Genomic DNA, 10,995 nt, shown 5'->3' on the forward strand with positions numbered 1-10,995 from the left:
CTTCTCCCCGAATAACCTCATTTTCTTCATCTCCTGGACAGGTAACATATTACTGACTGGGCAGGGCATTCTAGGGAAGGCACAGGATCTCTAATCCCTCTGTTTATTTGCACCAGGTAATTTTACCCACATTTTTCTGGCCCTTCTCCCCGAATAACCTCATTTTCTTCACCTCCCGGACAGGTAACATATTACTGACTGGGCAGGGCATTCTAGGGAAGGCACAGGATCTCTAATCCCTCTGTTTATTTGCACCAGGTAACATATTACTAACTGGGCAGGGCATTCTAAGGAAGGCACAGAATCTCTGATCCCTCTGTTTATTTGCACCAGGTAATTTTACCCACATTTTTCTGGTCCTCGTCGCCGTGGGAACCGCACTGGAAATCGTCCACGAATATTCTTATCTCCACAAGACCTCAATTGATCTCTCTGGAGTACTCGATCATCAGCCATGTCCAAATTAGCCGACATCCGGAAGACAGTTATGGATGATGTATTTGAGGTGGAAACAGCTTTGAAATCGGTCTCAGAAACTGCTCAATTGCATGAAGTTCTCCTGAATTCCTACCTCCAAAGCCTTAAGGCAGCGCGAACGAAATTTGAGGAGGTGCAGGAAACAATCATTGAAAGCCAATCCGCGGAGTCTCGAAAGCAGCGAGAGACAGAGTTTCTAGATAATTTTCTCAAGCGCTGTAAGGAGCTTGAGGTGAAGATTTGGACTCTCATCGAACGTTCTAAGACATCACACCACGTTGATGTCGAGGAAGCTGGAGGCTTCAGTGGCGCGGCTGACAAGCCACAAGGTGATGAAGGAAAACACATCAAGGAGTGGATGCTTGAACTCATGGGGCAAATGGAAAAGAAGCACCGTGAGGATCTCCTCAAGCAGGAAAAGAGATATCATCAGCAATTGACGGAGTTGCGAGCCAATCTCAAGGAGCATTCTCAGGCTTCTACACAGAGTTTTATTCCCGGTCCTGATTTTGCTGAAATTTTCAAGGCTACCACTGACCGTCAAATTCAATTGCTGGAAAGGTTGAGCAACAGCAAATCCAATTCCAGGCTTTCCCCTCTTGATATTCCCAAGTTTTCGGGACAATTTTCAAAATGGATTTCCTTCAGGGATCGATTTGTGAGCACTGTTATCAACGAGTCCTCGCTCTCAAATGTACAGAAGTTACACTACCTGAAAGGAGCTCTCACAGGGGAGGCAGCAAGTGTTTTGGAAAATTTAGAAGTCACAGAGGACAATTTTGAGGCTGCTTGGGATTTATTGAACACGCGTTTCAATAAGAGAAAGAATATTATAATGGAGTATGTGAAAAATTTTCACAGTGTATCTCCCGTCTCAACCGCCACTAATTCAAATGTGCGGAAGCTTGTCAACGATGTTGTGGGAGTCATTCAGGCACTTGATACCATGAAGGAGAGTTCCCGTGATCCCTGGCTCATCCATGTTGTGCTGGGAAAGCTTGACCATGAATCTAAGACACTGTGGGCTCGTGAATGCGGTAATAAAGTACCAACCTGGAACGAGTTTGTGCAATTTCTGTACAATCGCTGCGATGAATTGGATTCTGTAGTATACTGGACATGCTGGTTATAGGGTGGAATGTAGGGTTAGGGAGAGTTGGGACACTTTAGGACAGGAAGGGGAATTTAGAGGGGAGTGAGAAGAAAAGGGAAGAAGAAGAAGATTTTTGTATAGGAGACGTGGAAGGTGAAAAGAATAAAAGAATTAAGTGAGAAGAAAAGGATTCTACAGATTCCTATCCCCCAACGGCCAAGAATATTACCAGCGGTGGTTCTACATCACGCGGAAATTCCTCCAAAACTTCCACACATTCCCACAAGAACTCTACCTCATCTCTCGTCGCTGCAAGTGAGAATTCTTGCAAGTGTTGCTCTTCGGGCTCGCACCCTCTCTATGAGTGCCCCAAGTTTTTGTCGCAATCTTCGGATGAGAGATATTCTTTCGTGAGGAAATCTAACCTCTGCCGAAACTGTTTAGTTTCAAAGCATTTTACCAACAATTGCAATTATCGCCGATGTCGCTTGTGTGATGCAAAGCACAACGTTCTACCTCACGAACGCTTTATCGCAGCTGCTTCCGGTTTGGCTACTCCAGCCTCCAGTGTTCCTGCTGCCCCTCCAGCTCCATCCACAGCTGACAATCCGACATCTCCGACTAGATCAACTGGCCAAGTCGTTCAACATCACCCCACTCCTGGGTCTTCGTCAAATCGGGTTGTTCTGTCGACTTTTCCTTGTCGCACATCGCCGACAAATTCCATGGTCTTCCTGGCAACCGCTATTGTTGAGGTGTTGGACGCTGATGGCAAGCGGATTAAATGCCGCGCAGTTCTGGACAGTGGATCCCAAACATGTCTCATTTCCACTGCCCTCTCAGATGCCCTGAGGCTTAAGAAACATCCAGTCAATGTTTCACTCACTGGTGTTGGTGGTGTTCAATCCAACATTCGCCACCAAACCGATGTCATTCTATTCTCCACAACGACTTCTGAGAATTTCAATTTGGCGTGCTTAGTCGTACCGCGAGTCACTCGAAATCTTCCCAGCTGGAATGTCAATCCTGAAGAAGTGAATATTCCACCAGGCACCATGCTAGCAGACCCTCAGTGGTTTGAAAGCCGTCCAATCGATATCCTGATTGGCGGAACTCATTATTGGGAAATGGTGAAAGATAACACACTTCGTTTGGGTGAAGGACAGCCACTTTTGAAGGAAACTTCATTTGGATATGTGGTTGTTGGACAACTGTCCACCCAGCAGGAGGAGAATTCTGCTGTCTGCAATATCTCAACTTTGGCTTCCCTCAACAAAACACTGCGTCAATTCTGGGAGCTCGAAGAGGTTTCTGAGGAACCTACCGCATCTCTTGAACAAGAAGCAGCAGAAAAACACTTCGAAACAACCCATTCCAGGGCTTCAGATGGACGTTTTGTTGTGAAATTACCCTTCAGGTCCAATTCTCAGGATTTGGGGGACTCCAGGTCGAAGGCACTCCGCCAATACATGTCTTTGGAGCGGAAATTCCATTCCAATCCAGAATTTCACCGTCTTTACACTAGTGTCATGGACGACTACATTCAGCGTAAATGGCTCGAGACAGTCCCTCCAGACGCTGTCCAGGACTACTCGTACTACACGGCTCATCATGGAGTGTTGAAAGATTCAGCCACAACTCAGTTGAGAGTCGTGTACAACGCAAGTGGAAAGACAAGTACTGGACTTAGCCTCAACGACACTCTCATGGTGTGTCCAGTTGTACAGCCTGACCTGTACACAATCTTAATTCGATTCCGTCGTCATCCGTATGCCATCACCACAGATATTTCCAAGATGTACCCTCAGCTGATATTACATCATCCTCACTCTGACTTCCAGAGACTTCTGTTGCGAAAAACTCCAGATGATCCTATCACGGATTATCGGATGACGCGGGTCTGTTTCGGCGTGGCAAGTTCTCCATTCCTTGTCACAAAGGCAATCACTATGCTGGGAGAAGAGCATAAGCAGACTCATCCATTGGCATCCCAAGCTCTACTCAACTCCTTTTATGTCGATGATGGCATCATTTCGGTGTAGACTTGTGATCAAGCCAAGGCTACTTGTACCCAATTGATAGAAGTTCTTGCAAGTGGTGGTTTCACTTTGGGAAAGTGGAACTCAAATTACCCAGGAGTGCTCCCGGATAATTGCCGCCCAACTCAGCAAGGCGTCGATGTAGCGACTACTTCCACCAAGACTTTGGGAATCAAGTGGGACACCAAGGATGATGTTTTCTTCTTCACAGTCTCTCAAGAGGATGAGGTAAATACCAAACGTCAAGTAGCCTCATTCATCGCTAAAATTTTCGATCCCTTGGGACTAATTGCGCCTGTCGTTATCAACGCAAAGCTTCTTCTTCAAGGACTTCATCAGTTGAAAGGCGGATGGGATGTCGAAGTTCCACCAGAATTTCAAGCTAGTTGGGATCGCTTCCTCCATTCATTGGACAATATCGAATCAATTCGAGTTCCCAGATGGGCTTCCGGAATCGCTCAGGCAAAGGAAGTCCAAATCCACGGTTTTTGCGATGCTAGTCTTCGTGCCTTTGGTGCTGCGGTGTATCTCATCACAAAAAATGGTGGTGAAACGACTTCCCACCTACTCACAGCAAAGTCGAGAGTGGCACCAGGGGAGGACAAAAGCCAAACCATACCGCGTTTGGAACTCTGCGGAGCACTCTTGCTAGCGGAACTTGTGGACAAAATCAAAGACATTCTGGGCATTACAGCAGTATACTTATGGACTGACAGTACGGTCGTTCTTTCCTGGCTCTACAACCGTGCATTAGAGTTCAAACCTTTCGTCTCCCATAGAGTGAACAAAATCCTACGCTTGTCTTCTTCTAACCAATGGAGGCACGTTAGGACAGCGGAAAATCCTGCGGATTTGATCACCAGGGGAGCCACCACTCTTCAGATATCAGAATCGCAACTGTGGTGGAATGGGCCATCATGGCTCACTGCAGACTCCAAGGATTGGCCGCCCCAATTCATCTACTCGAACGCTGTTCTGACTTCTCAGGTCACGAAAACATGAACGCCCGAAGTTACTTAGAAGATTTGGTTCATGTTCACTCATCGTTATTGAAGTGTCAGAGGATCGTGGCCTACGTCTGCAGATTCCGTAAGGCTTGCGGCAAAAGAGTTCCGGTGGAACGGGGCCCAATTTCTTCATCTGAGTTGGATAACGCATTGAAGCACTTAATCCGTCTCGAACAGTCTTCTGCCTCTGATGGACTGGCGGATGCCATTCGTAAAGGAACTGTTGGATCATCCTCCAAGTGGAAACATGTCTCCATTTTGTTTCCGTTCATCGATGACAGCGGACTTGTCCGAGTAGGCGGCCGCTTACAGAATTCTAAAGAGTGTTTCGACGCTAAGCATCCTATTCTGTTGCCCCGAGGAAGATTGGCAGAACTCATAGCCATTCACGAACACCGAAAACTGCTGCATGCTGGCCCACTCACTCTTCTTGCCAATCTTCGGCAGAAATTTTGGCCTATCGCTGGACGTTCTCTAGTGAAACGAGTGTACAGAAGCTGTGTTACCTGTACACGAGCTCGTCCGCGACCTGAATCTCAACTCATGGGAAATTTTCCGGCATCTAGGGTGACATTCCAAAGGCCATTCTGCTTCACTGGCATCGACTATGCGGGACCAATTCCAATCCGCACTTCTCAAAATCGAAATGCTGCGAAGAGAAATGCTTATCTGGCCATCTTCATTTGCATGACCACTCGCGCCATACATATTGAAGTAGTCAGTGCTCTCTCTACAGAAGCCTTTATGGCTGCTCTCAAGCGCTTCGCAGCCCGTCGAGGAACCCCGAAGGTCATTCATTCTGATTGTGGACGTAACTTCGTGGGTACCAGCCGCGAACTCAAGGATCTCATGGGTTCACCAGCGTTCCAAGAGGAATTGGCTTCTCACAATCAACACCATCAAATCGAATGGAAGTTCAACCCTCCTTTGGCTCCCCACCAAGGCGGATTGTGGGAAGCTGGAGTGCGCTCCATCAAGTACCATCTTAAGCGCACTGTCGGAACAACTGCTCTCACCTTTGAGGAGCTCATCACTGTCCTTACTCAAGTGGAGGCGGTGTTGAACAGTCGCCCCATCGGCCTGGCCTCGGACAACCCGAATGAACAGGAAATCCTCACGCCTGGACATTTCCTTGTGGGATCCAACATCACTTCACCTCCTGATCCTGATCTCACCGAGCTCAATGACAATCAGCTCACTCGTTGGCGTTTGTGTCAGCAACGCTTCCAGCACTTCGCCAATCGCTGGAGACGCGATTACCTCAACACTCTACAGCAACGGTCGAAGTGGAAGGTGCCGCAGAAAAACCTACAAATAGGCCAAGTAGTGCTGACCCTGGACTCCACGTCTTTCGGAGAGAAATGGATTTTAGGAATTGTGGAAGATCTCCACCCGGGCATTGATGGACGAGTAAGGGTCGTGACTATCAGAACTCCCAAGGGACTTTATCGACGATCAGTGAATAAGTTAGCCCGTTTATTCACTGAGGATGCTTCTGAACCATCTGGTTCCAATGGTTCAGCCAGGGGAGCTTATGTTCAAAATTCAAATGAAAACATTTGAAACGTTTACATTTGAGCGCAAGGAGTTGCGCGCTGAGAAGAAGGGGGCGCTGCTGTTGAGTTTCTCTCCATCTTCCTCCCTCCCTCAACCTTTTGTAAAAAAAAGCTCTCTCCAATTTCCGCGAAACACGTTAAGTGCGAAAAAATAAAAAATCCCATAACATCTCAAATAAAGTGTTTTTTAATTAAAGTGTGGGATTGTCTGGTGACGCGAGTGAAGTGTCTGCTTGTCTAGTGAAGATTCTTCGGCTGGTGCAGTACTGGGAAATTTTTTCTGGCCCTTCTCCCCGAATAACCTCATTTTCTTCATCTCCCGGACAGGTAACATATTACTAACTGGGCAGGGCATTCTAGGGAAGGCACAGGATATCTAATCCCTCTGTTTATTTGCACCAGGTAACATATTACTGACTGGGCAGGGCATTCTAGGGAAGGCACAGGATCTCTAATCCCTCTGTTTATTTGCACCAGGTAATTTTACCCACAGGATTCTTGGTTCATCCACAGGATGACCAGCCCCAGAATTGTTCTGGCCAGGGATTCTTCTTCTTCTTCATTTTTCCTAAAGAACTGTTCGGATTCTGAGTTCATCCACAGGATGACCAGCCCCAGAATTGTTCTGGCCAGAGATTCTTCTTCTTCTTCTCTATTTTTCCTAAAGAACTGTTCGGCTTCTGAGTTCATCCGCAGGATGACCATCCCCAGAATTGTTCTGGCCAGGGTTTCTTCTTCTTCTTCTTCATTCTTCTTCCAGAACTGTTCGGATTCAGGGTTCATCCACAGGATGACCAGCCCCAGAATTGTTCTGGCCAGGGATTCTTCTTCTTCTTCTTCATTTTTCCTAAAGAACTGTTCGGATTCTGAGTTCATCCACAGGATGACCAGCCCCAGAATTGTTCTGGCCAGGGATTCTTCTTCTTCTTCTTCATTTTTCCTAAAGAAATGTTCGGATTCTGGGTTCATCCACATGATGACCATCCCCAGAATTGTTCTGGCCAGAGATTCTTCTTCTTCTTCTCTATTTTTCCTAAAGAACTGTTCGGATTCTGAGTTCATCCGCAGGATGACCATCCCCAGAATTGTTCTGGCCAGGGTTTCTTCTTCTTCTTCTTCATTCTTCTTCCAGATCTGTTCGGATTCTTGGTTCATCCACAGGATGACCAGCCCCAGAATTGTCCTGGCCAGGGATTCTTCTTCTTCTTCTTCATTTTTCCTAAAGAACTGTTCGGATTCTTGGTTCATTTACAGGATGACCAGCCCCAGAATTGTTCTGGCCAGGGTGTCTTCTTCTTCTTCTTCATTCTTCTTCCAGAACTGTTCGGTTTCTTGGTTCATCTACAGGATGACCAGCCTCAGAATTGTTCTGACCTGGGATTCTTCTTCTTCTTCTTAATTTTTCCTAAAGAACTGTTCGGATTCTGGGTTCATCCGCAGGATGACCATCCCAAGAATTGTTCTGGCCAGGGTTTCTTCTTCTTCTTCTTCTTCATTCTTCTTCCAGAACTGTTCGGATTCTTGGTTCATCCACAGGATGACCAGCCCCAGAATTGTTCTGGCCAGGGATTCTTTTTCTTCTTCTTCATTGTTCTTCCAGAACTGTTCGGATTCTGGGTTCATCCACAGGATGACCAGCCCCAGAATTGTTCTGGCCAGGGATTCTTCTTCTTCTTCTTCATTTTTCCTAAAGAACTGTTCGGATTCTGAGTTCATCCACAGGATGACCAGCCCCAGAATTGATCTGGCCAGGGATTCTTCTTCTTCTTCTTCATTTTTCCTGAAGAACTGTTCGGATTCTGAGTTCATCCGCAGGATGACCATCCCCAGAATTGTTCTGGCCAGGGATTCTTCTTCTTCTTCTTCATTTTTCTTCCAGAACTGTTCGGATTCTGGGTTCATCCACAGGATGACCATCCCCAGAATTGTTCTGGCCAGGGATTCTTCTTCTTCTTCTTCATTTTTCTTCCAGAACTGTTCGGATTCTTGGTTCACCCACAGGATGACCAGCCCCAGAATTGTTCTGGCCAGGGATTCTTCTTCTTCTTCTTCATTTTTCCTAAAGAACTGTTCGGATTCTGAGTTCATCCGCAGGATGACCATCCCCAGAATTGTTCTGGCCAGGGATTTTTCTTCTTCTTAATTTTTCTTCCAGAACTGTTAGGATTCTGGGTTCATCCAGAGGATGACCATCCCCAGAATTGTTCTGGCCAGGGATTCTTCTTGTTCTTCCTAATTTTTCTTCCAGAACTGTTCGGATTCTGGGTTCATCCACAGGATGACCATCTCCAGAATTGTTTTGGCCAGGGATTCTTCTTCTTCTTCATCATTTTTCTTCCAGAACTGTTCGGATTCTTGGTTCATCCACAGGATGACCAGCCCCAGAATTGTTCTGGCCAGGGATTCTTCTTCTTCTTCTTCATTTTTCCTAAAGAACTGTTCGGATTCTTGGTTCATCCACAGGATGACCAGCCCCAGAATTGTTCTGGCCAGGGTGTCTTCTTCTTCTTCTTAATTCTTCTTCCAGAACTGTTCGGATTATGGGTTCATCCACAGGATGACCATCCCCAGAATTGTTCTGGCCAGGGATTCTTCTTGTTCTTCCTAATTTTTCTTCCAGAACTGTTGGGATTCTCGGTTCATCCACAGGATGACCATCCCCAGAATTGTTCTGGCCAGAGATTCTTCTTTTCTATTTTTTCTCCAGAACTGTTCGGATTATGGGTTCATCCACAGGATGACCATCCCCAGAATTGTTCTGGCCAAAGATTCTTCTTCTTCTTCTTCAAATTTCCTAAAGAACTGTTTGGATTCTTGGTTCATCCACAGGATGACCAGCCCCAGAATTGTTCCGGCCAGGGATTCTTCTTCTTTTCTCATTTTTCCTAAAGAACTGTTCGGATTCTGGGTTCATCCATATGATGACCATCCCCAGAATTGTTTTGGCCAGGGATTCTTCTTCTTCTTCTTCATTTTTCTTCCAGAACTGTTCGGATTCTGGGTTCATCCACAGGATGACCATCCCCAGAATTGTTCTGGCCAGGGATTGTTCTTGTTCTTCCTAATTTTTCTTCCAGAACTGTTCGGATTCTGGGTTCATCCACAGGATGACCATCACCAGAATTGTTCTGGCCAGGGATTCTTCTTATTCTTCTTCATTTTTCTTCCAGAACTGTTCGGATTCTTGGTTCATCCGCAGGATGATCATCCCCAGAATTGTTCTGGCCAGGGATTCTTTTTCTTCTTCTTCATTTTTGCTAAAGAACTGTTTGGATCCTGGGTTCATTCACAGGATGACCATCCACAGAATTGTTTTGGCCAGGGATTCTTTTTCTTCGTTTTTCTTCCAGAACTGTTCGGATTCTGGGTTCATCCACAGGATGACCATCCCCAGAATTGTTCTGGCCGGAGATTCTTCTTCTTCTTCTTCATTTTTATTCCAGAACTGTTCGGATTCTTGGTTCATCCACAGGATGATCATCCCCAGAATTGTTCTGGTCAGGGATTCTTCTTCTTCATTTTTCTTCCAGAACTGTTCGGATTCTGGGTTCATCCACAGGATGACCATCCCCAGAATTGTTCTGGCCAGTGATTCTTCTTCTTCTTCTTCATTTTTCCTAAAGAACTGTTCGGATTCTTGGTTCATCCACAGGATGACGAGCCCCAGAATTGTTTTGGCCAGGGGTTCTTCTTCTTCTTCTTCATTCTTCTTCCAGAGCTGTTCGGATTCTTGGTTTAACCACAGGATGACCATCCCCAGAATTGTTCTGGCCAGGGATTCTTCTTGTTCTTCCTAATTTTTCTTCCAGAACTGTTCGGATTCTGGGTTCATCCACAGGATGACCATCTCCAGAATTGTTTTGGCCAGGGATTCTTCTTCTTCTTCATCATTTTTCTTCCAGAACTGTTCGGATTCTTGGTTCATCCACAGGATGACCAGCCCCAGAATTGTTCTGGCCAGGGATTCTTCTTCTTCTTCTTCATTTTTCCTAAAGAACTGTTCGGATTCTTGGTTCATCCACAGGATGACCATCCCCAGAATTGTTCTGGCCAGGGTGTCTTCTTCTTCTTCTTAATTCTTCTTCCAGAACTGTTCGGATTATGGGTTCATCCACAGGATGACCATCCCCAGAATTGTTCTGGCCAGAGATTCTATTCTTGGTTCATCCACAGGATGACCAGCCCCAGAATTGTTCCGGCCAGGGATTCTTCTTCTTCTTCATTTTTCCTATTCTTCTTCTTCTTCATTTTTCCTATCTTTTCTATTTTTTCTCCAGAACTGTTCGGATTCTGGGTTCATCCACATGATGACCATCTCCAGAATTGTTTTCTGGGCCAGGGATTCTTCTTCTTCTTCTTCATTTTTCTTCCAGAACTGCTCGGATTCTGGGTTCATCCACAGGATGACCATCCCCAGAATTGTTCTGGCCAGGGATTGTTCTTGTTCTTCCTAATTTTTCTTCCAGAACTGTTCGGATTCTGGGTTCATCCACAGGATGACCATCCCCAGAATTGTTGTGGCCAGGGATTCTTCTTCTTCTTCTTCATTTTTCTTCCAGAACTGTTCGGATTCTTGGTTCATCCGCAGGATGATCATCCCCAGAATTGTTCTGGCCAGGGATTCTTCTTCTTCTTCTTCATTTTTGCTAAAGAACTGTTTGGATCCTGGGTTCATTCACAGGATGACCATCCCCAGAATTGTTTTGGCCAGGGATTCTTCTTCTTCATTTTTCTTCCAGAACTGTTCGGATTCTGGGTTCATCCACAGGATGACCGGCCCCAGAATTGTTCTGGCCGGAGATTCTTCTTCTTCTTCTTCATTT

The 10,995-nt window shown here is 46.0% G+C and overlaps 2 protein-coding genes across 2 annotated transcripts; both read left to right on the forward strand.

Moving 5' to 3' along the window:
* Nucleotides 1-454: 454 nt before the first annotated feature.
* Nucleotides 455-4,611, forward strand: LOC129809402 (uncharacterized). The gene is made up of 4 exons (XM_055859208.1): nt 455-1,514; nt 1,769-1,885; nt 2,015-3,468; nt 3,613-4,611. Exons 1-4 carry the CDS (start codon nt 455-457, stop codon nt 4,609-4,611), a joined length of 3,630 nt encoding a protein of 1,209 aa, XP_055715183.1.
* On the forward strand, nt 4,608-6,179 carry LOC129809403 (uncharacterized). Its single transcript, XM_055859209.1, has one exon. The coding sequence runs from the start codon at nt 4,608-4,610 to the stop codon at nt 6,177-6,179; it is 1,572 nt and encodes a 523-aa protein (XP_055715184.1).
* Nucleotides 6,180-10,995: the final 4,816 nt, after the last annotated feature.

The sequence above is a fragment of the Phlebotomus papatasi genome, unplaced genomic scaffold, assembly GCF_024763615.1.
Source record: "Phlebotomus papatasi isolate M1 unplaced genomic scaffold, Ppap_2.1 HiC_scaffold_93, whole genome shotgun sequence".
In the NCBI taxonomy this organism is placed as follows: Eukaryota; Metazoa; Arthropoda; class Insecta; order Diptera; family Psychodidae; genus Phlebotomus; species Phlebotomus papatasi.